The sequence below is a fragment of the Thunnus maccoyii genome, chromosome 11 (assembly GCF_910596095.1).
Source record: "Thunnus maccoyii chromosome 11, fThuMac1.1, whole genome shotgun sequence".
Classification (NCBI taxonomy): Eukaryota; Metazoa; Chordata; class Actinopteri; order Scombriformes; family Scombridae; genus Thunnus; species Thunnus maccoyii.
The window spans coordinates 12,825,087-12,843,744 of NC_056543.1; the positions used below are offsets into that span (position 1 = coordinate 12,825,087).

General features: G+C 39.0%; 1 protein-coding gene across 5 annotated transcripts in view; it reads right to left on the reverse strand.

Annotated features, from left to right (window-relative positions):
* Positions 1-191: 191 nt before the first annotated feature.
* LOC121906924 (LIM and senescent cell antigen-like-containing domain protein 1) overlaps positions 192-18,658 on the reverse strand; it is a 33,006-nt gene continuing 14,539 nt past the window's right edge. For 3 of the 5 annotated variants that reach the window (XM_042426169.1, XM_042426170.1, XM_042426168.1), the window contains exons 2-10: positions 11,579-11,738; positions 10,107-10,173; positions 9,868-9,988; positions 9,298-9,447; positions 7,259-7,409; positions 5,416-5,508; positions 4,493-4,541; positions 4,141-4,216; positions 192-2,125 (exon numbers count right to left, since the gene is read on the reverse strand). In XM_042426169.1, the coding sequence (XP_042282103.1) occupies positions 2,011-2,125; positions 4,141-4,216; positions 4,493-4,541; positions 5,416-5,508; positions 7,259-7,409; positions 9,298-9,447; positions 9,868-9,988; positions 10,107-10,173; positions 11,579-11,738 (982 nt within the window). In that variant the 3' untranslated portion in view covers positions 192-2,010. The other 2 variants (XM_042426167.1, XM_042426171.1) reach the window with 2 other exon arrangements.

Below are 18,658 nucleotides of genomic sequence, written 5' to 3' on the forward strand. Positions count from 1 at the left end.
TTACTTTCAAGTAGGCCAATCGAGTCAAAGCTGCAAGAAAACCATTTGGAAATACTGATAATGTGTATTAAATCTAGGTATTCTGTCCTACCTTTGGATTTAATCAAATGCCCCCTATGACTCCTATACATGCTGATGATGTCATGTGTGCAAGAAACTATAAACCAAAAACAATACTACATCCACACAGGTAGCATTGACATACTGTACATGTTTATTCAGGTGAGTTGACAGCATTATCTTTGATATAATGAACAATAACTCTCCATTCAAGTCCAAAACATGCACTTTGGTGTGTTTACATGAATAAATATTGTATTTTGACAAGCAATGTGATGATAAAATACATATCTGTGTATATCTGTGTAGAGTCACCTCAGTCACCCCAGTTGTAAGATATCAAATAAAGCTTTCTACCGGACTATTTTTAGTGACGCTGAAGTTCTGCTTCACAACAGTCCAGCAGATAGTTGTACCTCTACATGACATATGACAAATGTGGCATAAGTAGTGAAATTCAGAACAGAAACATAGGCTTTGTGTTTCTGTGAAACTGTGGAATGTGTCTTTCTATTTAACTATTATGTAAAAGACAAGCTTTCTATGGTAAAATACTGCTCAAGCGAAAAACATTTTTTGAATGGAAATTATTTTTTTTTTTACCATTCAACAGTTGGCTTTCTTTCCTAAGAGGGTCTGAGCCCTGAGGAAGTCTGTATACCTCACTAAGAGGATCACTTTCCTTGGATTACAAACAGCAGAGACTCATGTTCTAACATCTAACATTGCTCCCGCATCCGGTCCCTGCACAGGCCACAAGCCATCAAGTTGTAACACACAAGAGTTACCAGTTGCCCCGCAATAAATCCTGTCACCGTGAAGCTTATTATGTTCAGTATTTGTTGACATGGTGTAAGAGGTGTTGAGTCTACTCTATGGTCATTTCTGAGGCTGTATGTACAGTAGTTAGTGGTGGTGTTGTACAGGATTGCTGTATTTTTAAAGGTGCTTCTTATATTCATTTGCTTGTAAGTATTTACTATAAGAGAGGACAAAACAAAAACTGAACATTATAAACTTGGGATTTATTTCAGGGCTGTCCTATTAGATTATATTAGATTGTACAAGTGAACCTAATAAATTGGTAACTCTGCGTAAATGCCAGTTTGCATAGATATCGCTCCACATATACAATGCATAGCACATAACACTATAATCCAACTATAATCCAACAAACTTCAGCTATGGTTGAATCCATTACTGAAGCTTTGAGGAGGATACAGTACGTCAAAAAACCGCTGATGCAAGAAAAAAAATATCTGAAAACTTTATATAGAGCTAAACACAAACTCATTTTGCGTAATATTAAAGAAAATAAGCATTTATAATACATGAAATAATACATATAGGTGGAAAACAGTAAATATTAGAGATATTATATAAACAAACTGCATTTTTTTCTCAACTTTCTTTGGGTTTTACTCTATTATTATAGTCAGTAACATAAGTCAAACAGAAGTTGGCAACAGTTGAACCTGTCAACAGAGGTTTTATTATTCCCATGTTTCTAAGTTTATACTGTACATAATCATGAAATACCGACCATCATCATGTGTTTTTGGGTTTAATATATATATATATATATATATATATATATATATATATAGCAGTGAAATAAGGCAAGCATGTGAACATATATACAGTACAGTGCAGTATTTGAGCCAAAAGGCACTGAACAGGTTAAAGTTAAACCTAGTGACTGACAGTCTGTCGACCCATCTGTCAGTTTCAGGCTCATGAAATGACCTTCGACACTTTGCTGCTGTAACTGAAAAGTGGAGAGTTCCACTGAAATAACCGATCCTAAATTTAACACACCACCTGACATGAAACACAGAAAATGCTATCTTAAACACGATTGTCAATTGTGAAGATGTGACTTCTCCCTTGCATGGGGCCACCTTAGGGTCTCATCTACCTCTCCCTCCCTCCTGCTATGCATCTGTGTGTTTACTTCCGTGCGACGGTTTCAGACAGCTTCTTCAGCCTCTTCTTCAGCTCCAGTGGGAATTTCTCATAGCACTTCTTACACACTGGCTTCATGTCAAACTCCACAAACTTGTTCCTGTGGAGGAGACATGAACAGTAAATTAGGTGTTGCGGTTTGTCTAAGTTATGTCTCGTGTCACTTATTAATCTGTTTGTATCAATAATTGGTTTATCACCATGAAAAATGGTTTGGTGACATTCTGGTTTGTAGCTCCACTGGAAAAAATACTGAGTAGCATGTTTTTTGTTTATTTTAGAGTTTCTGAGAAATGACCTCTTTTTAGATAACTTATAGATTATTTCGTAATTGCATTTTATATTACATAATTAAGTACAACTTCAGTGCTCCTGCTCAAGTTGGCCATTTTTCAACCTATACAAAAGGCCTTGTAGTGCAACATTAATTGTATTATACTTGGATTAGGGTTATGTTTTTGCTCCTAAGTTTGTTTTTGTTCTAGTTAGTTAGTTATATAACTCCTTAACCTGTTATCCTTCACTGACTGCAGACAAGTACAGGAAACATGGGAAGCGAGAGAGGAGATGATATGTAACAAAGGTCCTCTGCCAGAATCAAATCAGGGACATAACAGTTATATAATATGCATCTTAACCACCAGACTAGTATTTCTTAATATTGTCCATAGATGATCTTATATTTTTTAATGAACTACGGCACTTACTTGAAAGAAAACAATCTAACACACATATCCCATTATTGTCTATCAGTATGTGTATTATGTAGATCCACAAGCTGAAAAAAAATATTCTAAACATTTTCTACGTTTAAAATAACACATTTTGAGGATTGTGAAGCCTTGAAGGTACAATGTGGTTTATGTGTTCTTTATAGTTGTTTTCTGTATCAAATGCCTTTAATTCCACTAACACTGGTCAGCTCTGTAAACCTTTTCCCCTCAGCTGCTCCTGGGCGGCATTCCCTCCCAAAGCAGATAATCGCTGGCAGGAGAAGGGCACGTGTCAAACCCGGTGGGACCTGGGCACTTCCACAGCTGAGGCCAGAAAGCTGCCGGAAGCGATTAAGGCTTTACCCCTTACGCCCAGACAGATCGAGAGACCCGAGAAACAAAGCCGTCCCTTCAGCATGTGACTGATCTGATTTTCCTGTTTGCATAGCAGAGGTTACCAAAGTACCAGCCTAATCTCTACTTGTGTTTCTGGCTGAGAAGTGTTCATGTACTGAAACACTTCCAGTGTTAGGTCACTCAGATGTGTTTACCTAAATCTCTGCTTTCATCATAATAATAGTAAGAGGGATAAAAAGTGTTTGAAATATGATGACGATGAAACAGAGAAAGTTAAGGAACAGACAGAAAGGAAGAAAGGTGGAAACTGACCAAAGGAAGAAGAGTGGAAGTGTGGAGAAAGGAGAAAGACAAGATCACAGACACATGGGTATCAATGTTTTCTTCTTCTTGTCTTTTGAGTCACGTTCACGCTTGGCCAGCCGGCGTTTCATGTCGTCCGGCAGGCGTTCATAGCAGTGCTTACACACCGGCTTCAAATCCACTTCCACAAACTTATCCCTGACGGAGCAGGGAGGAACGAGAGGAAGGGGAGAGGATTGTAAGAGGGGGAAGAGAAGAGGAAACGCAGTTGGAGGGGCAAGAGAAAGATATAGAGGAGGCGAGAAAAGAGGGAAGAATGAGAACAACAAGATGGGAAAGAGGAGAGGAAGGAGAAGTGAGAGTTAGAGATAGGGAAAAGGAAGGAAAAGGGGAGCGAGAGAAGCAAACAAGAGGACAAAAAGAGGGAGGATAAAAGGGAGGAGAGGTGGAGAAAAAAAGTCCACAGAGACACAAGGTTATTAGAGAAAGGTGAGAAAATCAGGAATAAACAGGACAGAAAATCAGGCAGCTCACAGCAGATATGCAAATAGTGCCAGATGAAGCATAGTTGTGAAAGAGAAAAACTACAAAGTAAACAGAGAGAGAGATTGGCCGATTCGTATGTGAATTCCAGCAAGTATAATTAATACTGAATTTGTTTGGGTTAAAATATGAAGATTGATCCCACTCCACAGTGACAGCATTTATGTAAAAGTGTATCTCTTAGACTCGTGTTACTTACTTGAGGGTGAGCTTGGTGTTGCAAGTAGAGCAGGCAAAACAGTTGACACACCAAGCCTTGTTGAGGGCAGACACCACTGAAAAAAAAAAAAAGAAGAAACACACCACAAAGTCACATGAGAAACTGTCCCAGATCACCATCACATGAGTCAAAGGGTTTATTCTTGAATTCAGAATCTAATTTTCAAAGGGTGGCCTTTACAAGAAAGCTACAGTCAACATCATATAAACGAAAAGCAAGTTAAAAGGGCATTGATGCTAACAGAGCTGCACAATGAATGACATATGACCACCTCCGTCCATTAATAATTATAACATTTATATATATTTTCAATCAGAACAAGTTATCTCACCATCTCCCTCGATAACACGATTGCAGTGGTAGCAAACATCTCCAAACAGCTGAGCGTGACGAGGGAAGAGAAACAGAGAGGGTTAGCGACGCGCTGTCACATCTTATGAGTTATGAAATCATGTAACACAATGCAGCAACGGCAGTCGTTGTCACGGTTCACACTGAACACTCTGTGTTCAGATGCCATGCAAACAAGCACGGGCTACAAGGGCATCCCTAAAAGCAGAAATGTTGTGTTGAAAAAAAAACACTAGGTGGAGTCATTACAGTGACTGATGTTGGTCTTTAAGACCCAAGATGGTTCAGATTGAGAGTTAAGACTCCAGTAAAAACTTACAAGTCAAAGTAATAATACAATGAACAGCAAAACTCTTTAGTGTGTTACTGAGATAAGAAAACTTTTCCTTAAGAAAAGTAATGATGACTAAACTAGTTCAAAAAATGTCTTGGGAACAAATGGAATATCACGCCAAGTCTTTCCCATACCTACTTCATTAATTTCTTTCTTCTTCTGCTTACTTTATCATTCAAGTTGTTGTGATTCAAAGTGAGGACTGACTGAAAAATTGGCCAAAATGGTGTGTTCATGTGCGGTCCAACAGACTGAAAAATGACTTCTCTAATTGGAAGTTAGCTTGTAAATGCATGGTCTTTTTTGCAGTCAACTCTCTAATTTCAGATATGTCGAACTTTCCCACATGACCAATCCTTTTTAATCATTTCATCATCACTTCATAATTTAGCCTCCCTGAAGTCAGATGCAGTCACATCTGGTTGCTATTCTTGATTTTGGTACTTGAGAGATTGGGCTTTTTTCAAGACTTGTAGACTACAAATGGACCCAAAGGAGGAGAGATTTCATGTTTCAATCACTGTTTCCATGTTCAACGCAAAAACTCCGATAATACTGTCGAGTGTTACCTGGTTGTAGTGTGTTTCACAGTAGGCCAGGCCCTTGCGCTCGTAGTGACGGTGTCCAAGGAAGGGTTTCTCACACTTAGCACACACAAAATGCTGCAAACAAACCCATGACCAAGCACACATGGTTAGCACAGCAATCAGTCAGTTCAATAGCACTTTCAGACTGTGCCGCAGGCAGCAGCGCAGTCTGGCTTAGACATTATCGGGTCAGGTCAACACCACATCAGTTCAGTCCAGCTGTCCTGCTACTGCGTCCAAATTGAATAAAAAGAGTAGAGAAGGTGGAGCTCTAGAGGGTGTGTTAATCCTCCAAACAGACAAATGAGGAATTAATTGTAGTGTTTGACATAAATTCAAGTAAAGAGTCCAATATTTCCGAGAAAGCCCCGTCTTTGCCTCACAAATAATTGAAAAAGGACCTCTCATGTGTCTGTGAATGAGGACAGCATGGGTGAGTAAGAGGGTTACACAAATATGGATTTTTAAAAGCCAAAACAAAGGTGATTTTGATGAAGGGTGTTGTTAGCCAGTGATTCCTGCCAATATTCAATGTTTCTACACCCACGATAAAGAACAGATCTCTTGTAGCGTATAAAAAGCCTCTGAAAGAGCATGAAACATGATTAGACAATAAGACCCCAGAGACCATTATCAACCCATTTAAACCACAATTGTTTGCTGCTACGTCAGCACATGGCTTTTACTGCCAAAATCAACACATTACTCATATTTTATGCCTTTTCTGTTTTCTTTTTTTTTTGGTGACTGTGGGAAACTGCAAAGTAAAAATTTGTAAAAGTTTATTATTTGGCCCGAATTACGTATTATAATTTATCATAATACTTCATAATAATTCTCTCATAATTTATCATCATGAAACAAGTTAATAAGCAATACTAACAAAGAGAGAAATATACATATAAAGATTTAATTAGGAAAACTAATTAATTTGCAAGTTGGTTGAACAATATAATCAAGACAAATGTTTAAGACAATCTGGCCAGCAGTTATCAACATCATGCTCTGGACCAAAATGGTGGTCAGACAGAGAGCTTCTTCATAAAAGACCAACGATTAACCTCTATATTAGTGTAACCCTTGTATGGAGGCCAGGCAGGGAGGAGTGAGACACGGGGCAGCAGTCAAGTGTCGGGGGCCAATCCTTAATTCCCTCACCATGTCAAAGTGTCTCTCACAATAGGCGCGACCATTTCGCTCATAAAACGGGTGACCCTGAAACGGGCGCTCACACACAGTGCACACGTGATGCTACATGTGGAGGACGGAAGACAAGAAAACGGCCATAAAATGTGAAAAGACAGAAGAGAGGTGGAATGACGCCAGAAAGAAAAATAATAAAAGAGACAGATTGCATGTAATGGAGGGATGATGTAGGAGTGGAGATGACTGAACACAACTGTGGAGATAAAACTGATAGAAGTATGAGTCACACACATGATAGATGTTTAAGAGCTCTCACTGGTAGGGATGAATAGAAAATAACGTAGAAAACAAAACAATTGCCATAAACACTCTTGAATAAATAACTAATTACACCTTCTCACATACTATATGTCTAATTCCAACTAAACTTCAGCAGAAATCACTTAAAAATTATTGTAAATACTGAGAACCTTGGAGATAATGTGTTTGGATTAGAGGTCACTTTTCTCTTTCTGGCAGTATAAATCAAACAGAACATAGACAATGAATCATTTAAAATGTAAATACATCTGAAAGCAATCTGACAGTCAGGAAATGTGAATCCAGACATTTAATTAGCGTGTTCTAAGCTTAAGGTAACTGAAGTTGTTTTCAAAAGGTATACAGTTTAACATCGCACCTCCACATGCCACTGCTTGCCCATGGCGTTAACCACACGGCCCTCGATGGGTCTTCTGCAGGCACCGCAGATGGGGACACCCATCTTGTCATGGCAGGGCAGACAGTAGAGCTCTCCCTTCAGCTCCCTGGCATCAGCAGTCAGCTCTTTGCTGCAGAGATGGAGGGAAATTGTAAACACTAGATAACCTTTTGTTTTTATAAGGTAAGGCGAACTGATGTATGTACAAGGCGTTTAAACTCATTCAAATGTTGATGATGCAAATGACAAAGAGGTATTTGTTATAAAAAAGAAGAAAATAATGCAGTAGAATTATCACCTCTCTGACAATGTAAACAAAAACTGACAATGTATAAGCTTTGTAAAGGTAAAATTTATGGCAGAGTGGTTGTATTGGATTGCATTAGATTGCACGGGTGTTCCTAATAAAGTGCTTGGTGAGTGTATGTAAAATAGGAACATTTGAAAAAAAAACATCAGATCTAGTAATAATATGACGTCAGCTATGGAAAATCACACCAAAACAGCCTCAACTTGTAACTGATGGAGAGATCCCAGGATATTAACACATCTCACAAGAATATTAGTGCTTAAGCTGGCACAAATATATTAATGATTAATGTTAATATCAATCATATCATATCTTACAGCACTTACTACAACACTTAGAGATAAGATGTGGTATATTACCAGTACATAGTGAAACTGGAAGATAATGAAGTGTGATATAAGATAAAGTATCTGTGAATATTGTCAGCTGAATGAGGAGAACGAAATTCATTTCATGCTCTACTGTCCTTTATATCATGATTTATGACAAATATTGTTTAAAAAAGTTCACAATCCAGATTAAGATTTGATAGGAATTGAGGATGGAGCTTTAATTTAATACCTATTTGATGATGTGTTTTAGTTTTCTGAATATATTTCTAAAGTATGGGATAGGAGGAGCAAAGTAACATATGACAGATAAATTCCTCAGACTCTATTCTCTATATATTGCAGACTATTGGTCTATGAAGTGGATCAAATATACAGTGTTTGACACTAATGGATGCAGATGTAGATTTTGCTTTGTTTCGATTTGTGTGTTGTGTTTTGTGCTTATGGAGCTGCGTTTGTATGTTTGTTGTGTTTCCATTATGGAATATATCTCCTGGAGCATCATTTGTGGGTGGTTTATGTTTATGTTCGGATGATGTTGACGTATTGTGCTGTTAGATGATGGTCGGTTTCCATGCTGGAATGTTGGGTTTGTTGTTAGTTCATGTGTCTGAATAATCCCATGAGGGATGGGTCATGTAATTGACTGAACATGAAAATAAAACTATTTCATTCATTCACACAATGAAAAATGATTTTAAAAAACCCACAAAATGCAGTGGGCGGTTGAAGTTATGTGATAATGCAATTACAGACCTTACCCTTCTCAACCAAGAGATGTTGCAACACTTTGACTGAGTCAGACCACTGTATGTGCATGACTGTGCTGTATGGACCCACCCATACAGGCTTCCATGCTGCAATATTTGTGATATTGCATCTAATAGCTATGTTTTTATTAGATTAGACCTTTGAAATAATTCCAAAACAGCGTCGCCATTACACACTTTGTCCAGCAGAGAGCACTGACAAGTCCATCATTTTGCAAGTGCTGCATATGCTGTATTTGATCCAATTTTGCATAGACTGTGCTATGTTTGTAGGATCTGAGAAGTTTTATTTATAATAAGAGCATTAAATCAGTGAATCAAAGCAACAAATACTTATAATAAACTTGATATTCAGGATGTTTCATCTGAATATTTCCGAGAATGAAAGTGTGCATAAACTTGGCAGCAATATGACTGTATAACACATAAAGTGTGATGTGGGATTAAAGAGACCTCTACCTGTGAACACAGAGTTTGTTCAGGACTATTCACAACCTGACGCAGCTTGCTTCCTCTATCTATCACCCGGCCCTCCCATTGCCTCCCCGCTCTGGATGATTTGCGAGACTGGCACAGCTGGCCAAGTTTATGTCTGTGCATGTTTACCCGCAGTTGTTGCAGTTGAAGTGATCCGGGTGATAGGGGTCATTCTTGAACAGAAGAGGCTGCTCGTCAATAATGGCGTGACACTTCTGACAGATGTACTTGCCAAGGCCCCGAGCTTTCTCTCTGTTGTGGCATGGACGACACAGGTGCCTGATTGGAAAGAGAGAGAGGGACAGATAAGAGTTGGAAATTATACACAAAAAAAAAAAAACACTGAAAGGCCGAGATACACTTGATTTGAAACTTTACTGATCTTCTAAGTTGGATCAGTGAGGTATCTAATGTGTTGTAAGGTCAGTCAACTAATAAATCTCCCCTAGAACAGGAAGGGATTTGGCACGTGCTTAATGAATACGAAAACATTTGGTTGTATTTTTTCCTGTGTGATACAATGAATCCAGAGTCACCAAGTTCATAAAACAGCAGAAACTTTGTTTAAGTCCTCGTCAACTGACACAAACTGCAATTCTTCACAAGGACAGAAACTGTCTGCAAGTAGCGTTGCATAAAAACAGACTTTAACTGATGTGATAACTATCTACTGATGTGATAACTATTTCTAAAACTGACCTTCCAGCATTCTTAACAAATCCAACGTCGGCGAGAACGGCCTGGCAGATGTCACAGCAGAAACACTCTGGATGCCAACTGTTGTTCATGGCCTTGATCACGCGGCCAATGATGAACTCACCTGAGAGAAGAACAGATGATTACGATTAGACGCTTGTTCATGAGCAAAACAGTTACATAGATGTTTACGGTCGAGAAGGCACAAACTATTTTTCTTTCGCGGCAGTTCGTACACTTACCGCACTGGTGGCAGCAGGGAGCGAACAGCATCTGGAAGTCATGTTCACAGTATTTCCTGCCTTCAAACTGTAACAGAATTTAAACAATTTGTACACAATTAGCATCCATTCGCACAGTACACAGATGTACATTTACATACTATAATTACAATTACATTAACTAACATTATATTCCCAAAAGAATATATACACACAACCTCTCTTTCTAATATTCTTCCTAATAGAAGACTATGGTGTGTTGATCAGAAATGGCAGCATCAATGCGTCTTTGTTATCCAATGATGACGACAGCTGCAAAACATCATTCAGCATCACTGACTGATGAACTAGAAGAGTTTCAAACAGCTTTCAGTGCTCCATGACTTCACAATACATGTATTGAGGACATCCAAACCTGTCTTTTCACAATCTACAAAAAATATTGTAAATAATTCTCGGTGTGCATTTGAATTTTATGTAAATTCTTTACATAACTTTATTTATGGATTCATCCCTTTAGATTGCTAGCCAATGATTCTGAAATAACTATTTTATTATCACTCTAATGTATCTGATTTCATTGTGCAGTGCTTTCTAAAGCCTCAATATTTACAAGTTAATCATTGATCATCAGCAACGTCAACCAAACACACATAAACCAAGTGAATTATAGCTATTGAGGCCCTAATCTAGTGTGGATTAAAATACTGACTTTGTATTTATTTTTCTCTCGTGTTAGCAGGCTATTACGGCTCAAACACACAGAGGGAGGGCTGATATTCTCTTGACTGTTTATTTATGGCAGGTAGAATTATCTACAGGGAATCAAAGGTTAGTGTACTCTAACGCCCTCGGCTTTGATGTTTACATCGATCGGAGCTTTAGAGACACTTTGTCTTTGATAGACTGACAAACAGAAGAGCATCAGGTTCTCTGGGGCCAGCCGGAGAGACATCTGGCCTTGTGTCAGGGCTGGTAAGCAAACAGCTTACTGGAAGTAGGCTCCTGATAATTCAATACTGCATTAACGTTGTGCTCACCCCTCTTTATTTACCTCAACATGTCCGAGGGATGTGCATGAACAAGAAACCCTCCATTTGCACTCAACGGTGGTTTAAATGTGTTTCAGGCAAGAGATCCACATGAATCTGAACATACTGATCTGTCAACACATGCTTTAATGTTAACTGTGTATTTGGATCAGAGTGTAAATGTAACTTTACGGCAGGGCCTGCAGCAAGTGTGTATGAGCAGTGCAGAGAGCAGCTGCATGCTACAGTGTTATAAGAACATGTTTAGACCCATCAAAGCAATTTGTCTTTTTTTTTTTTTATACATAATGTCTATATAAAATCCAGATCATTTGCAATACCTTGCTTAATGTAATACATTGCCTTCCAGGTGTGCTTAAATCTGTCAGTGACTGCATCATCTTTTAAATGATGGATGATGAAAGGTATATTGGAAAAGTAGCAGTGAGGACGACGTGTTACCTCATAGAAGAGTCCCTCTGGGAACTGCTGGAAACACTGGGCGCACACAAAGCACTGCTCATGGTAAAGTTCCCCGTTACTGTTCACGATCTTCTCTGCCGGGGCAAAACCACTCTTGCAGCGCTCACACATGGCATTGGCCAGAGCGTTGGCCATGTTGCTGGGAAGAAAAAAAAAAAATCATAATCAGGATCGGAGTGGACTTGCAAAGTTAAAACACTCAAGGACATCTAACCATCAACACAACAATATAATAATATATATTCATTCTATTCATATTACAGTACATTTGTATCTTTATTATTTTCATTTGCTCTCATTTAGAAACTGTGCCATAAACTTATAATACAGCGTGTTCAACAGTATGCATTGAGAGGCATATTTAACTGAGAACCATTGTTAAACTTGAAATGTTTCTGGCAGATAAACTTATCTTATCTATAAACTTAACATTTTTTGCTGATTATTTTAGGAGCACAGATGTTTCATGGCAGTGTTTTCTAAATATTTAACTGTCAAGTCATAAGACGTAAGATAATAACTCCATAATTTGCTATTTCTTATTTCTAATTTAATTAAAACTTAATGTTTGGGATTTGAATGTGACCATGCATTGGTTGAACATGTTTAGGTTTCATGTTGAATTTGTTTCTATGTGTCATTTTTCTTAAATGACAAAAAACGGACTGTGAAAACGACTGGGCAAAGCGTTAACCTGGGTCAAGTCAGGACACTCCTAACACCAATGGTTTAACATCTATCATGTGTTTCTGCTGTTATGAAAACAGCTGGAAGATCCACTCAGCACAAAGAGAAAGGACAAGCAGAGCGGGGAAAATGTGATGTAAGAGGTTATCAACCTAATGCAAGGATACACACACGTGTTTATTTTGGCTCTGCTCATGTGGGTGTGGGGATGAATGAGACGGGAAACCTACATGTTATCTTTTGAGGGAAAGTTCAACTGCACTGAAGTCTGTATTAGCAGTGTATCTGCTGGTGATGTGTGTATGTAAATGTACAGATATGGGTGAATATGCTGTGACACCCTGCCAAAAACATCAGTCCGACATTGACCGATGACTGTTTTAAGAACAAACCCTGGTAATGACATGTGAAGTTAGTATGAAATATGAAGCCAATACTGCCATTTTATTAAACAATCAGTATTGTTACTGCACTTTGCACAAAACGACCGTAATATATCAACGGGGCAGGGCTCCAGACTAATATTTTCTCACACTGGACACACTGGTGCCAGATACTACAGCACGAAAAGTGGCACACCCTAAAAACCTGCCACAGTGCTTCATGTTCTGTTTTTTCTGCTCACTATCACAGCAATAGATGTTAAAAAATTAAAGTTACATAAACTTTAAATTAACTTAAATTGGTAGTCAGTAAAAAAAATCTGATTGACATTTCTCTCCTTCACTTCACACACTCGTGCACAAACCCTTCATACATCTGATCAACACCACACACACAAGCCATCTGTGTTTGCTTTTGATTTTCAGACTCACAAACACAGCAAATGATCTGGAAACTGAAAACGATCTCTGTGCCACGCAGTTGGTGAAGCGTACGTCAGTTTATATTTACAGCACATAGTTTTTATAGTTGTTGACAAGGTCTGGGATTTTGATAGAAGTCACGCTGTCATCTAAACACTGCTCACAGTCGGCTGACTGGTCTGGTTTGTATCTAAATTAATTCTCAAATTAACGTTTTTTTAGACTTTAATCTCATAGCAAACTTGAGCAGAAGAGTGTGACTTCTTGTCCTATTTAGAGATGGGTGTTATGGATGACTGTGATACTGCAAAACATGAATCAGTGGACAATGCTCTATCATCTCATGATATACAGTATGTTGTCATATCACCAAACCCTACTTCTGTTACAGATTTATGCCTAGGCTGAACCTTGGACTAAATCCATGATGATCCTATCATGATTCAAAAACACAGTTATCAAGCTGTTCCAAACCAGTCATAAGCAGCCAGTGTACAAAACAACAACATACTAGCTAATCAATAGCAAATGTATCAACGCGGATGCACACAATTAACAACTTAATACCTGAGGCAGACTGGAAGTAAACATGTAAAAAGAGAAAAAGAAAAAGGAAGTGAGAATGATGGTGGAACCACCTGGTTATCTGCTTTGTTGAAAAAGGTCAGAATACCAAAGTGTATCTAGGCAACACACACACACGCACGCACACATGGAGTGATGCCATCTGGTCATATTAACTTAATTAGATCAACTTTGGAATTAAAAAGAATTCCAAAAACTCCCAGACACACTGCTCATCACCTCTCAACTCTAGGTCTTTACTCTAAACTGCTTGTCATTTTTAAAAATACACATTTCAGTTCTACCAAATGTCTTCACGAACCCGCACTATAAAAACAGGTAGCTGGCACGCCCTTTCAAATGTACTGACTACGCTGAAACAAAATGCAGCAATAAGCACGACTTCCTTCTGGGTCCGCTCCTCACAAACTTTTCAAATACATATTGTTCTATATACATAGTCTGAACTGATATCACACACTCTGACAGCCCTGCCCTGTCCAAAGGATTTGTGGGAGGAAGTGATACATCTGTTAGGCATTTCCACCCTCCTATCTGCCTCTAGCACCCTGCATGAGTTAGAGACAAGCCTAAAAGCAGTTGTAGGACTAAAACAAAATAGTTTTTTTCATTAAACTCAATGTGGTGGCCAGTTCTCCCAGTCTTTGTTGCTGGTAACTGTACTCTTGTCCTTAAAAGGTTGCGGACAGAAGTGTAGACAGATCAATTAATCTGGAGGAGGTGTTAGTATTATAACAATGGCATCAGCTTCATCAGCTACCCAACAGCTGCCAGTTGTGGTAAGGCAGAAGTAATGCTATCAGGCTGGCTGCTGGGTGCAGCAATGGGCGCAAAAAGCTTTTTTTCCCCGTGCATCATCCAGGCTTCCCCAACAACGTGCGACCTTAACTGACTTTGGTAACGGTGTCTTTGTTTATGGTCGACTTGGTACAATTTTTTTAAACTAATCACATTAACTACCTTACCGTACCATTATTTATGGTGGATCAAACATCTGCTGAGGTACGTTGTACATTTCAAGAAAAATGTACTTAAGATTAAATCTAATAAAATTTTATTTTATTATCCAAAAGGGGAAATTAATTTGGTCAGAGGTGCCAGGTGTCCAAACTTTTGACTGGTACTGTACATATGGTAAAACAATAAAAGCAAGCCATAAAATACACAGACACTCATATTCACACTCACACACACACACATCACTACAACACAGACATCTGTTATCATTCTTGGGTTCAACATCAGTTTTAATGTTTGTGTTCATGTACTTAGTATGAAATATCCAAATATATCATATTATATATTTAATATGAGAAATATGTTCAGCAGCAAAAACAGGTATTGAAACCAGATAAAAGTAGGTTGGGGAGGAAAGGTTTCTTAAAAAAAAAACCCAGATATGATTCTCCTTCCTCCCTGTTAACAAAACCATGTTGGTCTGTGACTATAAATGGAGGCTGGTTGTCAGCAAAGCGAAAGGATCCAGACTATCTCCTCTGTTATGAATACCTTCTGTTCCCTGCACCCTCCCTCCTCTGGTCTCCTCTTGTCTCCTGTTCTTCTCTCAATGTTCTGTACATGCCAGCAGGTCCCTAACTATATGGGCAGTTTAATAATCCGTCAATAACAATGACTTTCTATACCATTTTTAAAATATTTTAAACACTTATGACAATATTACAAAAAACAGAGATTCACACATTGCTGACAGTGATATTCAAAGCTCAGTCAGTGTCTTTACTGAGCACAGATGATTTTTTAACATTACTGTCTTATCAGATCACTGTCAACTATTTCAACCAGCTCTGTCACTTGAAGCATCTTAAAGTTGTTACCACCTCCAACACCACTGTATATTTCTGTTTTCTTCAACGTACAAGTTGAAGCTCCAATCCCCACTTTGCGTATAACTTGTACTGTCCACATGGTCCAAATTTGTATTGATCCAAGCCATATGGAACAGTCTATAGATACAAATATAAACACTTCCCAAAGACTAAATGTAAAATCTGTCCGTGGTATGCTTTCTACCACTGTCGTAAATAATTGTAATGTTTCCATGACTGACGGGACTCTCATCAGCCACCAGTGACGTCTGCCACTTGCTTGTACCACCTGAGTTTTACGCCCTTCACCCAAATTTAGATTATCTGTCTCCAGCATCTGATAACACTGAGCCAAAAAAACTTCACACTTCAAAATGTCCCTTCACAAACCTGTTGGTGACCCTATGTCTACGATGAAGCCAGATCAGTCAGAAATACAGCATGTATATTTAGCCTTCCTGTCCCTCATGCGCACATACTTGGAATACCAGTTGGCATATTCTACTTTGCATAACAACCCCTTTGGCACAAAAATAGACCTTCCTGTGTGCTCCTTCCTGTAGAGCTCGGAGCTATCCTTGCACAAACATGGCACCTAAGGCGGCTTAAGCAAATCAAACTGGCTGGTAAAACCCAAACTACTAGAATATCAGAATTCTTCACATTCTGTAACACTGCGGTAAGCTCAGAGCAAAATCAACCCGAAACCTTCGTCCTGGTCTATGATACTCCCACAGAGATTCTGCCGTTAGGTTTTAATGACTATGGGTTTTTGTAGGATGATGACAATTGAAAGTGGAGGTGCGTTCCTGAGAATCATCTGAAACGACACTTTAAACCATCATGTCATGATACATCTACACACATAAATCCACACTAACTCAATACTTAGCAGCTCGTTGAAAGAGGATGAGGCCGGTTCCACTCCAGGTTTTAGCAGAGTAAAATTTTTTCACACCACACTGATAAGATTTTTTTGGTGAGACATCTCAAACATAAAAGTAATAATAATAATAATAATAATAATAGGTGTGATTTAAGGAGCAACTTTGCTTTGAAGGTAAGTCTCATCATCATCACATAACCACAGTGCTTTTTTTTCTTGTCCTCTAAACTGTGGACTTACAAGCGAGCATAAAAATCACAAAACTCCTTATAGACTTTGACATCGCTCTTCCGCCTCTGGGACTTGGAGACCGGGACCTCGGCCTCTCCCCCATCACCACCCTGAAGCCTCTGGTGATAACCATTCATCTCCCCGTGATGAAAGTGGTCGGGGGCTTCTCCATCCTCAGGTATCGATGGTGGCAGAGCACGACCGTTCATCTTGGCACTCATCTACAACAGGGCCGAATTAATTGCAAAAGTCCACCTATATAAAACCTATATAAAAGTCAAATATCCAAACACTCTAATAAAAATCCTCTTTGCTGGTTCAATGTTAGTTTCCAGTGATGAGAATCCAGTAAGTAGTGGGAGCTGTAATCCACATAGCAAGAGAGAGACCGAAACACTGATCAGACTGTGCTGGGAGTACTCTCCCTCTCTCGTTCTCTCTCACACATGGAAACACACACACACACGCACACACCCTCTCTCTAGGATACACTCCCTCTTTCTCTTCTCTTTCCCACATTACATCTTTCTCTTTTTTCTCTCTCTCACACACACACACTCTGTCTCCCCTCCTGTCACACTTGCTGTCTATTCTTGGGTACGTTACTGAAATTAAAGAGCCCACCCTGACGCCTGTCCGGGCAGAGGTCAATGTGCCATGGCACCAACACACACACACACAAACCAAGTAAACACACACACATAAACACACACACAATCCTTAAGTGTTTTTTTTTCCCTATTATTCTACAGCCTATATCTCATATCTACCCATGACATAAATTTGCGTGACTGTGTTTGTGTTCAACAGCTGGAGTTCTCAACTCTCTGGGAGATTTAACAATGTGCTTCCAACACAGTATTGCGCAAAGTGGGAATGTCGCATAGCAAAGCAGAGATGCAAATACAACAGCAACGGAGCAGATAACAAATTACTGTTGTTTTCACATTGTGTTTGACATCGTGGAATAAACACACTGGAGCCAGAAGTCAAGCAACAGCTGGGTTAAGACCAATACGTAGGGACAGATACTGGATGGGTATAATGCAGTATGTTGGATCACACATGTTTTAGGAGCTACACCCAAAGTGAAACTTAGTATTTACTACTGCTTTCAATTGCCAGCATAATGTCTCTTCTCTTTAATCTCATAGAATTTGACATGTAGACAGAGATCAAAATGACTGATTTGTAATAAATAACAAGCTAACAAGCAAATTGGCTTTCATGACCACAGTATGCAGATGTTGGCTGGCTGAATTGGAATCTTTAACATTCCCAATTTCCAAATACATCCTAATCCCCCACCTCCCCCCGATTGGTAAACAATGTCATGAGATTGTTTATGGATTGTTTATTTATGACCCTAGCAGGATTCAAACTCAGGACATAATAGAAACACAGTGCGCGTGTCCTCCAAGTGAGTCAGAGGACACCCTGAGTATCAGTTTAAAACATCTATTTCGAGTTATGTGGAGCTACAATCATAAAATATGATAATCGTCCTGAGAAATCCTATATTGGTCTGAGCATAGGCATTCCTATAAACCCATTTGCGTTTGCTACGGGTAAATGATAGCCCTTTATGTGCTTAAACTCAACTCGCATCTCAAATTAATGACCACTTCCCAAACCATCAAAAACAACATTAAGCCAGATCTGGAAATACACTCAAGTGAGACAAACATGTTTGACTGTCTATTTAAGAACAGCAGCTGTGTTGACCGTGCAAATCGAAAAGGGAAGAACAATGAACACATATCTCTGTGAAGAGTCAGCACCACAATGTTCTAGTCCCGTATGTGTGCGTGACCCAACTGAAACACGTCTCCTAGCCCTTCGGTAAAACAGTCCTCTACATGACTCCATCATTCTACAAATAGACACCCAATGGAGCCTCAACTCCAAACTTGGTGCTGGCAGCTGCTGTTTTGTGAGTTTGTATACATAGTAAGAGCCAACTCTACCTCTTCTGAAAGGCGCTTCCATTACTACGCATTACTTCATGCAATTTATTCGGTTCGTACATTCAGCTTTT